The 19,237-nt window shown below is 38.4% G+C and overlaps 1 protein-coding gene across 3 annotated transcripts in view; it reads right to left on the bottom strand.

The window, feature by feature from the left end:
• Cep83 (centrosomal protein 83) overlaps positions 1 to 19,237 on the bottom strand; it is a 102,318-nt gene that overhangs the window by 55,926 nt on the left and 27,155 nt on the right. For 2 of the 3 annotated variants that reach the window (XM_057757805.1, XM_057757803.1), the window contains exons 2-5: positions 15,893 to 16,154; positions 15,312 to 15,462; positions 3,480 to 3,572; positions 682 to 813 (exon numbers count right to left, since the gene is read on the bottom strand). In XM_057757805.1, the coding sequence (XP_057613788.1) occupies positions 682 to 813; positions 3,480 to 3,572; positions 15,312 to 15,462; positions 15,893 to 16,062 (546 nt within the window). In that variant the 5' untranslated portion in view covers positions 16,063 to 16,154. The remainder of the gene's footprint in view (positions 1 to 681; positions 814 to 3,479; positions 3,573 to 15,311; positions 15,463 to 15,892; positions 16,155 to 19,237) is intronic. The other variant, XM_057757804.1, reaches the window with a different exon arrangement.

Genomic DNA, 19,237 nt, shown 5'->3' with positions numbered 1-19,237 from the left:
ACTTTAATTCCAAATAAGCACAATGATATAAATACCATGTAGCTGTATTTCTATATGGTATATAGTGTACTGATACAAATATCTGCCTAGTTTTTTTTTATAAATGTTAGAACAGAATTGCTACTTGTTTATCATAAAGAAATTAAGAGTAAACAGAGATAAAGGAAAAAAACTGTTTTAGCGAAAGTCGAAGACAAACTGCAAAATGAGTAAAATGGCTGCCCAAAGCAATAGAGATGAACTAGGAGGAGGCACTGTAGGAAGCACTGCATGCGGATGTCAAAAAAAGTTGAGAGTGACAGCTTAGAGCAACATCAACAAGGTACAAAGGCTTAAACCAGAGCTACCTAGGAGGTGCTTGGTCCTAAATAGAGGACTGTACTAAATAAGGAATCACATAAGTAATGTTTACAGAGAAAATTGTCTCTCCAAGGTAACATGAGGCTGTGTGATTTATCTATCTCCAGTGGCTAATAAAACTGACAAAAGAAAACAGGTGACAAATAGTCAAAGAAAAACACTCACAAGAAATTGTTGACAAAGAACAAAAGAAAGCAAATACTTTTACTAATAAAACATAATTACACAATCAGCTCTAATTTGGAACTTATAAAAGTATGTAATCATAAAATTTTATTTACTACAACAATCTCTGATAAACCAGCATAACTAATTACTTACCTCTGATTCATATTTCATTTTTTCTTCTTCTGAAATACGAGTAAACTCTTCTTTCTGGTGCTCGAATTCTGACTTGAGAAATGTATGCTCATAGCGAAGCTTATTATATTCAGTTCTATACCTTTCCACTTCCTAAATTACAAAGAGATTATGATGCATGACAAATCTGAAAGTGAAATTTGTACCTTCTCCAAAACTCACTGTACAGTATAATTTTTAGTTTATTAACAGCCATTCTGAAAGGTAAAGGTAAGCTTAACAGAAATATATATGAGCGCAAGGGAGCTGGCTCAGCAGCTCTGATGCCCAGAACCAATGGGAATGCTTGGTGGACCTGAGGGCATGCTAGTAACTGCAGCCACCAGAAGACAGAGAAAGGACCATGGGAGCACAGGAGCTAGACCAGCTGACCAGACAACTTTGGGCTCAAATAAGAGAACCTGCCTTGTGAATAAGGCAAAGAGTAACCAAGGGATCCTGATAGCAGTTTTGTTCTCCACACATGCACTTCAACATGTGCCCACACACCCATATGCAAGGGTGCACACACACCATGCACACCATATGCATACACTTTACCCATGAAAAAGAAGAAAAAGAAAGCAGATTAGTATCCTCCTTGGAATGCACCAATAAGATGAATTACCATTCAAGTTATGCTCTGTCTTCACAGATTTTCACTGTGCTATCAAATATTTAATGTCACAAAAGTCACCACCTCTGAATTAAAATCTTAGTTAAGGATGTGGCATGTCTTTCAAAATATGGCTAGATTTTAACAAGTGTAACAAAGTATAAGACATCCCTCTCTAAAAGACAGACTAGATAATCTCAAAGTAGAAAAAACTTATTTGAATATTTAGTGTACTAACTTAAGGCTTAGTCAAATATTACAACCATTCAACTCAAACACACTAGCCTGAAGAACACAACATCCACGGCTCATCATCTACCAGAAACACCTAAGGTGCTCTAATCTTGTCACCAAACAACCTACAAAAGTTGCTGGCACCCTGAATACTCAACAAGAAACTTAGGCAACAGAGCAGTCAGGTATGAAAGATTCTATTTCAGTAAGCACCAGTAAACTAGGCAATAAGGGAAGTGAGACTCCTAAAATAATAGTTCAATAATCTTTAGCTGAAAGACTTCTAAACAAACCTATAGAATAAGAAAACAGCTGTGCTGTTGTTATTATACAAAATACATACTAAGATTTAAAAACTTGTTCTTATTTAACTTGAATACCTACCCTTGGTATGAGTAATTTTATTTATAAAAAATTCAATCTACTTCCAAAGCATGATACCCTGCCACTAAGATATATTGCCATTAGGGGCATGTTTGAAAAATCAGGATATCAATCAATAAATCATTACAAAAGAGAATTTTGCAAGTCTTCCTGCACAATGGCAATATTTTAGATTATTCCAGTCTCCCAAAGGGGTACATTTTGAAGGAAACAGAAATAATGGACACACGTAAGAACTGATTTGTTAAAAAGTTAGCATATAAAATATCTACGCCAGTACCTAATTCATTCTCTACAGTCTTTTCCTGTCCTCTTTATCAAACATTTAGTAATATAATTTCCCAAAGTAAAAATAGGAGCACTTTTCTTTTTGAGGTTGTGTGATGTTAATATCGATTGTCTTTGGCAGAATGCAGAATCATCCGGAGAAAGGCCTCCAAGCACACTTCTAGATCAGGTTAACCTCTGCGAACACCTGTGAGGGGCTAGCCGGTGCAGGTTCACTGAGGGTGGGAAGATCCTCCCTTCCAGTGAGGGCAGCACCAGGAGCAGAGCGCTCAGCACAAGCATTCATCGTCTCCACTTCCCTGGCTAAGGACGCAGTGGGCAGCTGCCTCAAGATCCTGCCATCTTGCCTTCCCCACCACCGTGGACGGCAGCCTCAAACTGGAAGCCAAAATAAACTGTTCCCTCTCTAAGTAGCTTTTGTCAGGGTATCAAAGCAACAGGGAAGTAACAAATCCATCCTTTGAGTTGACAAATATCATTTCACCTACTGTATGTTAGGAACCATTCTCAGGAACTTGTGAACAAAACACAAGTTCTTCCTTGCATCAAAAGAAAGGAAGTGCTCAGAGCATTCTGTGTTTTCCATTCTAGAAGTGCTAAAACGAAAGCCACAATAATTAGGCAAACTAGCCTAATTATTATATTAAATATTATAAGGTAACAAGTACCACAGAAAAACAAAAATAGGGAGGTAAGTAAACTCCAAAAGTTTAGGGCAAGAAAGCAGGCTCTCAGGCTGTAGTATTTAGCAGGGAAATGGGATAGGAAATGGCCAAAGAAGGCTTAGTGAAGGACTAACATTTTTGGACAGATTAGCAAGCAATTAAGGAGTCAGCCAAAGAGATCTAAAAAATATTCAAGCCAGGCGGTGGCGCACACCTTTAATCCCAGCACTCGGGAGGCAGAGGCAGGCAGATCTCTGTGAGTTCGAGGCCAGCCTGGTCTACAAGAGCTAGTTCCAGGACAGGAACCAAAAAGCTACGGAGAAACCCTGTCTCAAAAATCCAAAAAAAAAAATATTCAAGGCAGATACAGCACTAATGCAAAGACTCTTGAATCCCAACATTTCTTGAATAACAATCAAATATCAGGAGGCCAGCGTGGATGAAGGAGGAAAAGAGAAAGAGATAATGGAGTTCAATCCTATTAACGCCTCAGAGACCACTGTAGGGACTGCCATGGAGAAGATTTAGGTAAATCAAGAATGCTTTCCACGGAGGGATAAAGATGAATGCAGTTATTCTACCTCACTACTTACTTCATCCAGAGTGCGGAAACGCTCTCGCATTGGAGCTTCTAATTCTTGCTGTATTTGGGCTTTTACCAATTCCAATTTTTGTGGTGTTAATACCTAGTACGTAAAAAAAATACAAACAACTATAAATACAAAAATGAAGAGTTTCAAAGTCTCTTCTATGACAAGTATAATTACAGACATTTTTACACTTTGGTTAATTTGTATAATCACTAAATACGACTTATCAGAGCTGGGGGAACAGCTTAGCAGTGAAACCACCTGCCACAAAGGCAACGCCTATTATAATTCCAGACTCAGAAGGTGGAGACAGGATTCCCCAAAGCGAGCTGACCAACAAGAGTAGCCTTTATCAGCCAGCACTGGGTTTGCCCTAGATCTCATCTCAATGAATAAGGGAGAAGAGCAATTGAAGATAATTCTCAACATCAATCTCAGGTCTCCACATGCATTTGCACATACATGCATGTGTTCTCACACATGCTCTCAAAGGTGTTTTCACAAGTGTGTGAAAATATGCATACACACACACACACGTGAAAGAGAACAAGATAAAAACAACGAATCCCTGAAACAACAACTTAAGAATCTCAATCTTGGTATCAGAGATGTCAATATGACTAATGAAAAAACATCCACTTGTAATTTTTAGCTGGGCCATGATGGCGCACACATCCCAGCATTGGGAGGCACAGACAGGCAGCTCTCTGAGTCCGAGGTTAGCCTGCTCTACAAAGTTCCATGATAGCCAGAGTTACGTAGAGAAACTGTTTCAAAAAGAAAAAAAAGAAAAGAAAAACCACTGATAATTTTTATAATTTTTAAGAATTTACTTCTCAGCTGAGACTACTGTGTAGAAACAATGACCGATAGTCTGTTTTCTAAATATAAAATAAAGGTGTAGTAATTTATAATACCACAGAAAATTCTTCAGTTTTATTTTCAAAAAGAAGGGGGAAATGATGCAGTTATATTATTAAAATTAATTAAAAATTAAGAATATAGGGCCCAGGCTATGGCTAGGGCCATGTCTGGGTCTGTGCCCTGCTGCATCCAGGTCTGCATTGATGTCTGAGGTTCCTGCTGCCATCAAAGACTATGTCAATGTCTGGGATGTGGGTCACCACCTGAGGTCATGTGTATGTTCAAGGGCTACGACACCACTGATTCCATGCCTGTCTGGGTGACCTGCGCTGTCACCCAAGGCCATGGTGACATCCTGGGCACCGGCTGCTTCTAAGTACCATGTCAGGAGCCATTGTCTATTGCAGACATCAGGAGCCTGGGTTGTCACTTAGGGCCATGCTGGTATCCAAGTGCTGAGCCTCCGCTGAACCATATACATCTGGGTGGCCTGTACTGCCACCAGGGGCAATGTCATCTGGGCCTGTGCTGCTGCCAGGGGCCATTCTGGGTCAATGGCCCTGACACAGTCGTGGTCTATCATACCCAGCGGCTCCTACTACCACTTAAGCCTGAGAAGATAGGGCTACACAGAACTGGCCCCACTCCTCATTGGCTGCAGCAATAGGAAGAACTGGCCCTGCCCCTCAGCAACTGGAGCAGTAGGGAGAGAGGCCCCTACACCTTGCCTGGGATGCACACTAGAGCAGACCATGTTGGCAGGGGGAGCTCAGGAGATCCAGCCTGTGGATATGAAAGCAAGAAAGGGGCCCCTGCCCCCTCTCGGGTATGTCATGTGATGACATGGGTGAGGGAAACCTGCCCTCCCCATGCCCAACTCTTGCCACCGGCAGCAGGTAGAAGAGCCAACCTCAGGGACATTGAGAATGGAAGAGCTGGCCCTGGCCCTCACAAACTGCAGCAACTGGGAAAGTGGGTCCAGCACCTCGCTTGGGCAAAATAGTAGAGCTGGCTCTGGTGGTGTGTGTGGGTGAACCAGTCTGGGCGGGTGAGAGCAGGGGACTGGCCCTGCTCCTTGCTGTCTGCTGCACTGGGGGAGCAGTGCTGGAGAGCTCGCCCATGTGGTGACATGAGGGAAAGCAAGCTGGTTGACCAACCCAGCTACCACCCCGAATCAGAACCAGGGCTATGGGGGAGTTCACACCAAACCCCACCTCATCTGTGACCTGCTAGAGAATGTAAAGGAGCTGAACCTGCAGATCCAAAGCTACAGATCTCCATGACACAAGGCAACGACTGGATATCCAAGAGCAGGTCCAGTGAGGCCCCAATATTGATAGTGTAGCAGAAGCCCTCAAGAGGCCTTGAACCAGATGAGTGACTCACTGGGTCACATCACAGCTTCCACACCAAGATTTTTTTGTTTGTTTTTGTTTTTTTGTTTTTAAATTTCGTTTTATTCAGTGTGGGGTGAGGTTTCACGGCAGAAACGAGGGGACAGGAGATGAGTGGGATTGGGATACATAATGTAAAATTCAAAAAAATCAATAAAAAGTTTTAAAAAAATTAAGGATAATTTCTTTTTAAAAAGCTGTTATTCTGACCAGCAAAACTAATTTTGGCTCTATTCTGTCATACTCTTACAGCACTCACTTCAGTGAATAATTAATATTTATGTAAGCAACATATGGGCACACTCCTTGTCGCTAAGATTCGTCATTATTTTTCCAACACGTTCCATCACTCCTACCATATAGGAACTACTGAATTCCTGTTTCATGAATCAATAAAAGAACAAATGAACAAACACTGGCTGGAAAAATAATGTCTCATATTTGTATGAGTTTCTTTGAAAACATGAATAATGTACAACTTTATTCGTTTATTCAATATTTCACAGTTGCTCGAAATACTACACTCTACTGAATGAAAGTCTTCTAAATATAAAACATTATGTAATATATGATCATTTACATACAATTTTGCTCTGTATGCAGCAATTTAGCTAATCTACAACCCCCCCCAAAGAGGCTACACTGAAGCATACAAAGACCCTAAATAACTTTCTAAAGGTGACAAAGACTCAGAATGAAGCATGCATCTTCCCATAATAAATTCAAATTCTGCTGTGAAAAAAATATCATTCACAAGTAATAAAGTAGGCAAATAAAAGCTATTAAAAAAGCAAAAACAAAGAGAAAAGATATTTTAGGTAGAATGAATGCACACACACACAGGAAAAGCCAAAGCTTCAGCACTAACAAGCCAAGTATGCTGACTCAGGTCTATGACCTCTGCACTCAAAAATGTGTTGTGTTCAATGTCAGTGTGGGGTACACAAACAGACCATCAAAAAGAAGAGGAGACTAGAGAAGACAGGGGAGGGAGAGAAAAAGAATAAAGCATACTACGACAGCTGGGAGTTTAGGAATAAACAAAGCAAAGCTTTGGCAGGAGAAATCCTGTAGCTATGGGAGGAGAAGCAGTGAAGATGACTAGAGAAATCAGGCATAACTAGTGTCAAGTCAAGGTGATACAGACCATCTAAGGAGGATGGTAACTAAAAGGAATAAGTTAATAGGATCCTATTTCAAACAAGTTAATTATAAAGAGAAGGAAAACTAGAAAAATTAAGGAAATCAGAACAAAGATGAATCGCTAAAGGTATTGCAGAATATGAATTTCAGTGTAGTAAAAATATGAGTTATACTTTTAAAGGGTGGTCACCTGTGTATGTAACAGAGATACATACTGAGTAAGTCAAGACTGAAATAATATGGTCTTATTCAAATCACTGTGTAGAGAATGACAAAACAGACTGAATGGTAACAGCAAAAAGCAATGGTTCAAATATGATAATGGTGCTGAATACATGAGGATAGATTATGTCACTCTACGTTCATGTACAGGTTGAAGGTTTCCATAAGTGAGAGTTAATTAAAAATGAAAAGCTTAAACCTCTAGCCAAAATAATAAAAAGCTAGATATCTCAGCCAAATCATGAAGAAAAAAATTTAAATGGCTACTTAATACCAGACAAAAGTGAACACTGAGGGGATCCAGGGCACAGCAGAAGCTCATAAACTCCCTGTCCTGAGGAAGCAAAGGGAGAATTCAGGAGCAGAGGGGCAGCACTAGAGGAGCATGCCCAGAGCGCTGAGCTCTACAAAGGCTTGGACTCATTCAGTCCAGTACTCACCAGTGTGATGGAGGTAGTTCTTGTATTTTATCTGTTGCTTTCATTGGTTAACTAATAAAGAAAACTGCCTTAGCCCATTTATAGGCCAGCCCTTAGGTGGGTGGAGTAAACAGAGAGAATGCTGGGAGAAAGAAGCCGAGTGAGTGAGTTGCCATGATTCTCCCACTCCAGACAGACGCAGGTTAAGATCTTTCCTGGTAAGCCAGCTCGTGGTACTACACAGAATATTAGAAATGGGTTAGATCAATATATAAGAGCTAGCCAATAAGAGGCTGGAGCTAATGGACCAGGCAGTGATCAAAAGAATACAGATTTCCGTGTAATTATTTCGGGGCATAAGCCAGCCATGCGGGCGGCTGGGTGCCGGGGACGTAGCCCTGCCGCTCCTATTACAACACCAGTGCATCTGGGGAAACTACATAAGCCAAGGAAAGAAGAGAGGTGAGCACTCGAGCTCACGCAGCCAGTGAATAATGCCTGGTTCCCAAAGCCAGAAGGAAAAACTTAATTTCACAAATAAAGGAAAGTCGTGTATGCCTTGTCTCAGCAGGGGAAACAAGCCTCACACTACAGGTGTCTCTGACCGCAGAGCAAAGCCTGAACCGTGCAACTGTCAAAGATCAAGAACATCAGAGGAGCACAGAAATAACCAACCCCTAACAGAGTCTAGCATCCAATAAAAAGTCCTCAAGCATGAGAAGACAGAGAACACCACCTGATACTGAATAAGGAAAAAAAAAACCTAAATCACCAACCTTAACAGACCCCAAAGTCACCGAGAAAGACATTAAAACAATTGTTACAAAGTTCCCATAACTGCTCAAAACACTAGAGAAAAGACAGAATATGTTAAAGAGATTAGAAAAAATATAAAAAGACAATTATGGAGATGAAATTTACAATTTTGAGTTTCAAAAGCTACTGTCTGGGACTAATTTAGAACAGACAATGCAGAAGAAAACATCAATGAACTTGAGTAAAGTGAGCACCATAGAAATTCTCTGAAATGAAATACAGGAAAAAAAGGAAAGACTAAAACTAAGTCTTTCTTAACAACAGAATCTCAGTAAGCGAGAAGAGAATTTCAAATGATTAGCATTAAGAGCACACTTCAATCTTCAAGAGGTAAAAGAGAAAAAATTTATAGATAGAACACCTCCAAATTTTGTTTGGTTAAAAACTATAAGACCAATAAAATCCCAAGACCTATGAAGTTCTATAATCCCAAGCACTAAGAAGCAAAGTTATGTAATCAAAATTGTTCAAAAGTAGTAAAGAGCTGGCAATGGGGGTGGGGGAAAGACACCAAAGACTCAAATGTCAGAATGACTGCACCTGTGCTACGTGAAACACAAATGAAAACCTGATTACAAACCAAAAAAAAAAAAAAAAAAAAAAAATCTTTACGGAATTAGAGGGGGGAACTGTCAACTAAGAATTCAATATTTAGTGAAAATATTTTTGTAAAACAAACTTTTTCAGACACATAAAAGCTGGGGAAAATCTTAACAGCAGTCCCACACTACAATAGATGGTTTTTTAAAAGTCCTTGGGAAACAGAAAAATGTTCATAAGCATGTAGTAGAGAGAAACACGAATTGGGGAAGGGAAAAGGGCATAGTGTATCAGTCATGTATAAATAAATAAATAAAAAAGGAAGTCACTGGTCCTTAATAATTCTGAAATCCAGTAGCCAAGGACTAGACTTCCACTGATTCTGTTTCAAAGCCTCTGTGGCTCATGGCTCAGCTTTCTGAGCTCTTAGATTTTGTTTGCTTTGGTTTGGTTTTCCGAGACTATGTTACTCTGTGTAATAATTCTAGCTGTCCTGGAACTCGGTTCACCAGACTGGCCTTGAACTTGTAGAGATTCTCCCGCCTCTGCCTCCCAAATGTGAGGATTAAAGGCACCACCACTGTCTGGCAGGCTCTTAGTTTTTGTCTGAGGCTGTCCTTTCTTTTGCATGACAGGAAGCACGTGTCTGCAAACCATTAGGTTTAAGTCTTACTTTTGCCAATAGAGATTTTGTGGATACAAACGCCTCTATTACTTTGTACTTTCTAAGTCCATTTCAGTCCAAGTAAGCTGAGCTTCTCCCAAGTAAATGCCTCAAAATCCTTCTGGGTCTTGTGGGAATTTCTGAGGATTTCACTCCAATAAAGAAAGCCCATGTGTGCAAACCTTTTTATATAATCCTATTTGTATTTTTATGTTTTGCCTGAGATGGCTGAGACAATACTTCAGACTTCCGAGAGGCCCTCTGGTTTGAGGGAAGAGAGGAGAAATCTATGCTCACTTGACAAGACCCTTGATGTGATTATTCTGTTCTTCTGCTCACTCTGAGATCTTAAGGTATGGCTGCAACTGGTCTTTATATAACAATTTCAATATACTTCTGCTGCTTAGCATTTTTATTATTTGGAAAGGCAGAGAACTTTTTTGAATACCAAATCTATTTTCTTTTTCTTCAAGAGCTCTTCCTTCAATTAATCTTTTATGTTTCACATTTTACTACAGGAGAATAAAGAAAAAAACAAAAAAACAAGTGATATAACCTATGTTTTACTTTTAGATCTCTGTATATGGGGGGGGAGATATGTACATTGTTGTGAAGTATATGCACATATGTGTACAAGTGCACAAATATGCACGTGTGGAGTTCATAGGTCATGTGTCCTTAATCTCTTCTCTACCTTTTATTTTTTTTAAGATGGGGTTTCTTCACAGAACCTTTACTGATTTAGCTGGGGGGCGTCAAGGCTCTTCCACTCAGTCTCCCACATAACCCAGCACTATCACCCAGCATTACAGATGAGTACCACCATGCCCAGAGCTTTTTATGAGGGTGCTGGGAAACAGAACTCAGGACCTCATGTTTACATGGAAGAAATGATACTGACTGAGCCATCTCTCCAGTCCCTCAACTCTTTGTTTAGGCTAATTAGTCAAAATGATAAGTCACTGTCGTCATTCTTAGTAGTGCTATTATTTACCCCAATAGTTTTGTCAATTTCCTTTAATTTTTTAAATATTATAGAAAACAATGGTTTTCATTATAGCATTTTCAAGCATATATACTAGGACTTATAAATCTTATCAGTCATACATCCAGAATTGTTAGTTAACAAATTCTGCTTTCTACCCAGTTACAGGACACTAAGCTTCATGCACTACACATGTTCAACAAGTGACAGTCTCTTTCTCTTTAGTTTCCAAGAATATGTTCTTACTTCTTTCTGAACCGTAGAGTGCAGATTATGACAATCATTTAGGCCTTCCTAGACTGCTTTAAACCGTATGGTAATCCTCACGATTCTTATTTCTACCACCTTTCCAGTTCTAAAATGACTCCATTGTTTGAGGTGTTTGTTACATTTGCGGCCAGTTTTCAAGCACCAAAACCCGAGTATCATAATGACATCAAAATAAAGACTTTCAATTACATACCTGTATTATCTTACAATATTTATGGGTTAGGGCAGTGGTTCTCAACCTTCCTAATGCTACAAGCCTTTAACTGTTCCTCATGTTCTGGTCACCCCCAACCATACAATTATTTTCACTGATACTTTATATCTGTAATTTTGCTACTGTTATTAATTATACTGTAAACACCTGTCTTAGGTATTTTCCAATGGTCTTAGGTGACCCTGTGAAAGGGTCATTCGGCACCCCACCAAGGCGTCACAACCTACAGGTTGAGAGCCACTGGGTTAAGGTATAGACACAGCTAAATTATGTTCTCTACTTAATGTCAAATGAATGCAGCTAAAGGGTTGATCTCGCCTGGGACCAGGAGTTCTCTCCTAGTTTACTAGTTATATTAGTAGAGTTCAGCTCTTATGCTGATAGGACTACGGCCTTCAGCTCCTGGGAGCTGTCCATCATCTGTCACATTGCTATTTCATATGAAGTCTACTTCTTCAGAGCCGGCAGGAGAACGTCTTTGCTATTCCTCATCCTTGAGGATTTTAAAAAGGAATTATCAGTAAGACACACTTTTGATTAAGGCCCATAAAAAATCTGAAATTCAAAATGTTCCAAAGCTGTAGCTTTTTGTACTGTATCAATGCTCAGAAAATTCCAGATTTTGGAGCATTTTGGACTTCAGATTTTCAGATTAGAGGTACTCAATCAATGAAATCTGAAATATTCCAAAGCTTGAAGAATTCAATTATCTGAATACTTCTGGTTCCACACACTTCACATACGGAACACTTAATCTGTGATAATAGCTTACAGGTACAGATCACTTACATGTTACACATCAAAGCACTAATACTATCTTTGCAATGTCTCATATCATCTTTATAATTACCTGTGACGTAGGTACTTTTATTCCTGCTGACTACTAATGCAGAAATGTTCTTTAAATAAATTATTTTTGTATCTTTGCCTATGAAAGTCAGTAGAGCAGTCAATGCTACATCGGCATACTTTTAATGCTAGATAAAAAGATGTTTATTTCTAAACATCATCTTTCATAATCCTCCACTTAAACATTTCTTGTAGATACTGCTCAATTTACTAAAATTTTCTTAACATAATTTGTACAAATTAAAAACAACCATTAAAACAAATAGCTAAATCAATCCTTCCCTTCCTCCTCCTCTTGTGTATTTCTTTAGCTTATTTTAAGTGTGTGTGTGTGTGTGTGTGTGTGTGTGTGTGTGTGTGTAGTATGCATATGTGAGCGCTGGTGCTCATAGTGTGTACAGGTGGAGTTGCAGGCAGCTGTAAGCTGGACATGAGTGCTGGGCATCAAACTCATGTCCTCTACAAGAGTAGTAAATACAAAAGCAAGTCCATTTATATATTGTGATAGTTATCTGACTATACATATATATAAATATATGTATGTATATACATATATGTGTATATGTATGTATCTGACCATATATATGTATATACATGTGTGTGTGTGTGTGTATGGTCAGATAACTATCACAATAAAAACAGGTATGTTAGGCCGGGCGATGGTGGCGCACGCCTTTAATCCCAGCACTCGGGAGGCCGAGGCAGGCGGATCTCTGTGAGTTCGAGACCAGCCTGGTCTACGGAGCTAGTTCCAGGACAGGCTCCAAAGCCACAGAGAAACCCTGTCTCAAAAAAAAAACCAAAAAAAAAAAAAAAAAAAAAAAAAAAAACAGGTATGTTAGTAAAACACAAGCTTTCCTATAAGAATTACATTTGTCAGCAAACATTTGCATCCTATAATACCCAAGGTTTTTTGGCAAGTTATACCATCCAAAAGATACACAAATAAGATCACAGGAAGCACAGTATTTCACTTCAACACAAGGAAGAAAATGTTTGGCATATACTAATCTATAAATAATAATGTATTATTTTTAAAAGTTAGCTAGGGACTGGAGCGATGGCTCTGTGGTTAAAAGCTCTGACTACTCTTCCAGAGGGCCTGGGTTTGATTCCCAGCACTCAAATCACAGTTCACAAGCTTCTTCAACTCCAGTTTCAGAGGATCTGTCCTCGCTAAGGTTTCTATTCCTGTGATGAAAGACCATGAGTAGAAGCAAGTTGAGGAGGAAAAGGTTTATTTGGCTGACACTTATATATCACGGCTCATCATCAAAGGAAGTCAGGACAGGGCTGGTACCTAGAGGCTGGAACTGGTGCAGAGGTCATGAAAAGATGCTATTTACAGCCTGATTTCTTATAGAAACCAGGACTACCAGTCCAGGGATGGCACCACCCACATCAGGCTAGGCCTTAATCACTAATTAAGGAAATGTAGGCTTGCCTACAGCCTGCTCTTCTGGAGGTGTTTTCTGAACTGAGGCTCCCTCTTCTCTCAAATGACGTCAGCTTGTGTCCAGTTGACATAAAATTATCCAGCATAGGATCCAACACCTTCTTTTGGTCTCCATGGGCACTAGACAAACATGTGATACACAGACTTACATGCAGGCAAAGCACCCACATATTAAAATAAAAGTATTTAAAATTTTTAAGTGAACCAGGTAGCTCGGCTTTGCCTGTAATTCCAGACACAGAATAGGCCAAAGAGAAGAAAATCTAGCTCAGGGTCAACATTGCCAGCATGGGGAGGAGGCCCCATCTCAAAGCAAAAGTTGATTAAGGTTCTCTACTAGTAAAAGCACTGAAGCAGAAGACAGAGAGCCCTTTATAAAATCTGCTCTATTTTAGATGGCATCTTAGTTCTCTAGGTCATGAAAGAAAATTAAAACCTGGGGGACAAAAAAAAAAACAGAAAAGTTTGTTTCAGAGTTTAGGGGGCTTGAAGTCTCAAATCAAGGTATTAGCAAGCAATGATCCCTTTGAAATCTACAATAATCGTTCCTTGCCTTTTCCTGAGCTCTGCTACTGTATTAAAATACAGATGCCTCCATCAGCACACAGCAGTCTCTATCACCCCCATGTGCCCTCTTGTGTCTCATCTCTTATAAAAATGTCTAAGACTGGTCTAAAGGCTCACCATATTCTCGTATGTTCTAAGACTAGTCTAAAGGCTCACCATATTCTAGTATGGCCTCATCAACAATAATGCCTGAGATAACTTTGTTTTCAGATGAGATCATATACTGAAGGATTAAGACTTCAACCTGCCTTTTTGAGGAATAAAATGGATTTGTAACAAATATAAAAGAAAACTAGACAACAACTTTGAAGATACTGATACTCTAGGCACATATGAGAAACAATTCCAGCATTATATATTAGCAAAACAATAAACTTGATTCATTATTTATTCCACTCATTCCTGACATTCATTCAACAAATATGGATTTGCTAGGTCTAAGCATTAGAGATACATTGAAAACAAGTTCCCGCCTTAAATCAGAATAAAAATGCTATCATATGATATATCTATCTACCATGTGCCAAGTACTTAATAAAATATATACTATCTCATTAGGTCTTACAACAAACACATTAGATAGAAACTTTTACTATCTTTACCACATGAGAAGGATAAAGTAGAGAAACAGTTACTTGATGAAGGTCATCACACTGACACTTTCCACTATAAAGGTCCTTTTTCATAATAAATTCTGTCTTGCAATATGTGATGCCAATGCAGCCACTTCAGCCTTAAGCTTATTCTCATATATGCTTAGAACAAACAAACATATATTTAGACTTTACTCTCAAGGGACAGATTAAATGAACAATATCTAAAGAGTATCTTAAATGCCTCAAGCTCAGCATTGCTTCCATTCAGAACTACATGGAGAAACCCTGTTTCAAATAACAAAATTAAAACAAACAAAAAACTTCTTCCATTCATATAAGCCTCTCAACTTTTATGAAAACAAATTACAAACCACTAACTCTATGAGTGCAGAATTTGTTGTACGTGTAGTAAAAATACTGCCAGTTGTCGCATACAACTGTGTTTCAGAAGATGATCTTTTGGTGGCATATGGCTTGATGGTATGCATGGTGAAAATACTCAAACTGTATGTTCAGAACCGAGGCTGCAATAAACCATGCAATGCAACACATGTGAGTGTTGCGAGAAACACCTAAGATTCATTAGTGTTTGATTTTGAATCAACTTTTAGAAGTTACCAAAAGTTTTCATGACCCCCACATTACTTATGCAATTTAAAATGAGGCTGGGGCCTACAGTTTAAGAAGTTCAATAGCATATGTGAAAGACTGGAGTATCTATCAACTGCAGATACAGCAAAGTAACCATTAGCAACATAGCAAGAAACATATTTACCGAAACTACTTATTTCCAACAACATGACTAAGTTTATAGAAATACAAAAATACTTTCTCACCTGCAGCTTCATTTTTTCCAAGTCTTTAATTTTCTCTACTAATTCCCCTCTTAACTCTTCAAGGAGCAGTTGGAATTTTTCCTGGTTAGTTTGCTTTTCATGTAATACACGCTTAAGTTCATTTTGTGATTTTACATATTCTTCCTGCAACCTGATTTTTAAAAAATAATTCAATTTTAAACGAAATATTTTATTTCATTTCATGCTTTATATAAAGCAAACCAATACTACAGAAAAACAAGACAGATAAGACATTCCATTAAGCATTTATTTTATTTGTAAACTTTCATCTAGTTATTAATGTTGTAATTTCTGAAAGCAATTTTAAGAAAAACCACTTATCAACCTAGATATATATAATGTTTTATGTCTTGCTACTTTCAAATAATACTACATCCACAACTCACTTAATATCACAGATCTGAACGAAGTAATCTATTTTTACTATATTGTGTTAACTATATACATTGCAAAATAACAAAAAATATACCACATGTTCCACCAGCCAATACAACTCCAGTACCAATTTTTTAAGCATTTACTTCTTGCCCACACTTAATCTCTAAATTTAAGTAATTTACCTTTTGTGTTCAATTTTGAGAGCCTGATAATTATGCTTATGATGTTCACATCGTACCCTTTCATCAATTAGCATATTTTGGAACTCAGGCTCAGGATTCAGCCTACTGTCTCCACCAGGTGGAAATAAACCAGGAAACGTGTCCATATTTGTAAGGCAGCTGACAACCATGAAAAGAATAAACTATGGGTTTCGTGTTGCTTCGGTTTTCTTTTTCCAACTTCCTTCTTGCTAAGGCAGAATCCCAGGAGACCGAATCATGCCTGCACAGGGAATGCACATAATTAATACTCAGCAACTTAAGCATTCTTTGGTTCTACATAACAGTTAGTAATTATTGATTTTTCTATCTTTTTTATTTTTAAAGTTCAGTTTTTAGATTTTTACCTGCTAATAAAACAAATACAAAAATAAAGTTGAACCATAGTTTATACTTTTCCTTTACTCCAATGAGAAACCCTGCAACCATCAAGCTCACATCTTCAAACAACCAGCCTATTAAATCAGAAGTATGATGCTTTCCAATGTAAGTTAGCTTTGATTCACTAATTAAGATGTTCCTCAAAGTTATTGCAGGAAACTTTCAAGAGTGGGGGTGGGTATAAAATATATATTTCCAATAATTAGGGGGGGGGATTATAAAGAGGTAGGTAAGTATCTGGAGAAAAATAGCAATCTTCACAAAGATGACCTCCAGTAATTCCATCTGTGAGTAGTGCTACAGGTCTTCTGACACACTATAAGGTGCACGTGGGCGGCAGACTCAGATGAGAAATCAATTAGTACACAAATACTGAGCTTTTTCTATGTGTTACTATGCTAAGAACAGAAAAGATCACTTCACCTATCCCCAAATATACTGATCCAGCTTTAATTACTATAGTAACTAAATGTTTATTGCATGTACAAGTTAAAAGTGATGGGAAAATGTTTTATTATAAGAAAATAAAATTGCCATGGTGGTGATACACACCTTTAATCCCAACACTTGGGAGGCAGAGGCAGGTGGATCTCTGTGAGTTCAAGGCCAGCCTGGTCAACAAGAGCTAGTTCCAGGAAAGGCTCCAAAACTACTGAGAAAAACCCTGTCTCAAAAAAACACAAGAAAGCCGGGCAGTGGTGGCGCACGCCTTTAATCCCAGCACTTGGGAGGCAGAGGCAGGCAGATCTCTGTGAGTTTGAGACCAGCCTGGTCTACAAGAGCTAGTTCCAGGACAGGCTCCAAAACCACAGAGAAACCCTGTCTCGAAAAACCAAAAAAAAAACAAAAAAACAAAAAAAAAAAAAACCACAAGAAAGAAAAGGAAGGAAGGAAGGAAGGAAGGAAGGAAGGAAGGAAGGAAGGAAGGAAGGAAGGAAGGAAGGAAGGAAGGAAGGAAGGAAGGGGGAAAGGAAAGGAAAGGAAAAGAAATTCAAATAGTTTTGTCCCTTTTACATCATTAACCTTTCTCCAGACCACTATAGTATACATTTTTCCTTCCCTTAGAGGTCATCATGAACTACTTTCTATTACAATAATGGATCTTTTTGGCTTATGGAAACTATTCACCAAATTACTCTCCATCTTGCTTGAAATACATACTCTCTGCTAAATTACTGACATGCCTACACATATATACATATGCATACACACACACACACACACCTATAATCTGGAAGTGGACTGCCTAGGCTTCCCATTACATTATACTTTAAAGAAGCATGTGTAGGAAGAGTCCTTTCAGGCACTTTTCTCCCTTACTGTCCACTGCTCAACTGACTAAAATATTTCCTATCACTTAAATCCTTAGAATAAAGGTCTTCCAAATACTTCTCTAGTATGCCCATTAAAAATGTTACATGGAAAAATTTAAATAACCCCCCAAAAACCTTACCTAAAACAGGGATTTTCAACTTCAGCATTACTGTCATACAAAAGAATACAGTCCTTGGTTGTTAGGAAGCTATCCTGTACAGACGGTATTTAACAACACTCTAGTCTCCATCATTAGATGCCTGGAGTACCTCTCCCGGCTGAGAAAACCAAACATCTACACATATTGCTATACACTGTAGTCTACCCCTTCCACCCCAGAACCTCACCCCATTAAGAGTGTGTGGCCTAAGAAGAGAAGTAGGAAAACAGACATTGTAAACAAGAGACTTAAACAAACACCAGTGTCATCCTTTTGTACACTGTGAAGCTGTATCTTTGTCAAGGTGCCTTCTGATTGGTTTAATGAAAGAGCTGACTGGCCAATAGCTAGGCAGGAAGTGGTTAGGCGGAAAAGCTAAACTAAGAAGGAAGAAGGGCAGAGTCATGGGGAGATGCAGCAGATGCAAGGGAAGCAGGAGATAAACATGCCATGCTGAAAAAAAGGTACTGCCACATGGCAGAACACAGATAAGAAATATGGGTTAACTTAAGTGGAAAGGGCTAGTTAGTAACAAGCCTAAGCTACTGGCTGAGCGTTTATAATTAATAATAAGTCTCTGTGTGATTATTTGGGAGTGGGCTGGCAGGACAGAGAAAGTCTGCCTACACATTAGTAATTGCACTAACATATGCAGAATACGTGTCTCAAAAACAAATTTAAAAGAAAAATCATAATCATATGTACCTTCATGAGAACTTTTTATTTAAACATAGCAACAAAGAAAAGTTAGAGGAAAAGGGAGAAAATACTGCAAGCATTAACTGAAAGATAAATGGTAAATCTGCATTATTAGATAAAGTCAATTTTTAAGTCCCACCAACAAACAAACAAAACAAAACTAGAAAAATGAGGGACATCCATAATGATAAAAGGTTAAATTCACCAGGCAGAGGTGGTTGTTTTAAATTTATATATTTATTATAGCCACTTAATACATATGCAGACTTGTCAGAGCTATAAGAAAAAACAAATTTATAATCATAGAGAGAAAATGTTACCACAATTCCCGGTGACTAGCAGAACAAGCACGTTCTGTGGATTGTTTTCTGTTTGGAAGGGGAAATGTAGGAATGGTTATTATATGCATATGTCTAATTTTATAATTTCAAAACTAGCAAATCCTTTTCTAAGGTAGTTGTGCCATTTTCCATTCAACCAACAACATATGAGAGCGAGTTCTGCTTCCTCACATTTTTGCCGACAGTTGGGGCTGAAAATCTAATTTTAGACATTTTAGGGAGTATAAAGTGATATCTCATTGTAGTTTTAATCTGCAGTTCCCTTAAGCACTTTTTTACATATTTAATAGCCTATAATAGATCTTTTAAATCTATGAAAGAATCTTTGTTTTAAGAACAATCAAAGTAAAAAGTAAATGGAAAAATGGGAGAGAGCTGAGTATATTTTAGGGGATAAAAGTCAAAATTTAA

The sequence above is a fragment of the Chionomys nivalis genome, chromosome 25, assembly GCF_950005125.1.
Source record: "Chionomys nivalis chromosome 25, mChiNiv1.1, whole genome shotgun sequence".
Taxonomy (NCBI): Eukaryota; Metazoa; Chordata; class Mammalia; order Rodentia; family Cricetidae; genus Chionomys; species Chionomys nivalis.
The sequence above is the reverse complement of the archived record's forward strand: the minus strand, read 5'-3'. Positions and strand labels throughout refer to the sequence as shown.